The sequence below is a fragment of the Gavialis gangeticus genome, unplaced genomic scaffold, assembly GCF_001723915.1.
Source record: "Gavialis gangeticus isolate Ggan-Ray unplaced genomic scaffold, GavGan_comp1, whole genome shotgun sequence".
Taxonomy (NCBI): Eukaryota; Metazoa; Chordata; order Crocodylia; family Gavialidae; genus Gavialis; species Gavialis gangeticus.
This window is the reverse complement of record NW_017729015.1, coordinates 16030760-16031915: the sequence shown is the minus strand read 5'-3', so window position 1 is coordinate 16031915 and position 1156 is coordinate 16030760. Positions and strand designations below refer to the sequence as shown.

General features: G+C 61.9%; 1 protein-coding gene across 6 annotated transcripts in view; it reads right to left on the bottom strand.

The window, feature by feature from the left end:
* Positions 1 to 739: 739 nt before the first annotated feature.
* Positions 740 to 1156, bottom strand: part of LOC109294111 (protein FAM49A-like) — a 47321-nt gene continuing 46904 nt past the window's right edge. For all 6 annotated transcript variants that reach the window (XM_019512371.1, XM_019512367.1, XM_019512372.1 and 3 more), the window contains one exon: positions 740 to 1068. In XM_019512371.1, the coding sequence (XP_019367916.1) occupies positions 1005 to 1068 (64 nt within the window). In that variant the 3' untranslated portion in view covers positions 740 to 1004. The remainder of the gene's footprint in view (positions 1069 to 1156) is intronic.

Here is a 1156-nt window from a genome sequence, read left to right as displayed (position 1 = left end):
CTGCTTCCAGCCAGCTGGGAGGGTAGTGGGGGGGGACACTCGTCTCTCGAGCCTGCCTCCCCCCAGGGACCCCGGGCTCAGGATGAGCGCGTCCCGCTGCAGCGGCCAAGGGCGGATGAGAGCACCCGAGGATGAGGAGGGGGTTTCTGCAGCCGCGCTGCAGGTCGGACGTGCCTGCGGCTCCGGAGCCAGGCGCGCAGAGGCCGAGCCAGAGAGGCCGCCCAGGCCAGCCCGTAAACAGATTAAATGTTATTTTATTTCACACAAAAATGTACAAAAGAACAGGTGGGTGGGGGGGTGTAATCGTCTATTAAAAATCTAAAAGGGGCGACGGAGCCGTTTCCACCGGTGTTGGCCCGGGGGGGGCCAGCAAGAGGGACGCGTGGCCTCATCCTCATCACCCTCGTCTTCCTGACGAGCGATTCAGATGCAGCGTGTACCCTGCTGGGTCGGGGCTGCCTGCCTGCTCCCCTGCCTTCCCCGTGGCATGCCTGGGGGGCCAGACCACCCCCTGTTCCTGGGAGACCCCCTTCCTTTGCCCGGATCTCTAGAGATGGCCATGCCTGATGCTCTTGGGCTGTTGATCCAGGGCGGGCGGGGAGCAGCCAGCCTGACCCCTGCCACCCCTCCCGGCGCCCCAGCCCGGTCCCAGCGGGTTGAGAACTGGCCGTATCGGGTCAGCTCCGGTGTGGGGGGAAGAAACAACCCAGCAGCAAGGACCGTGGCAATGCAGATTGCCCCACCGCTGCAGTCAGATGTGGCTGGCAGGGCCTTGGGGCTTTATTATTATTATTATTTTTTTGCTTCTATTGTTTGGGTTGTGGGGGGTCCTCCCCCGCCTTTTTTTTTCCCCTTTCTTTACAAAATGAGGAGGATGATCATGGGTATTTATAGCAACATGGCAACATTAATGTGTTCTGCTGATGCTTGGAAGGTAGCAGCGCTCCGGGCCTGTGCTGAACAGCTCCTGCCCCCACCCCCCCGGCCCCCGGCCCATCGGGCGCTCACTGCAGCAGGGCCCGGATTTGCTTGGAGGTGGTGTCGTCATTGAGGTGCCGGGTTGTGTACCTGGAAAAGGAGCAGAGGGGCAGTGAGGGGCTTTGGGGCATAGCAGGGGCTGCCCTGGCCTCCTCGAGCTGTTATGCCTCCCCCCACG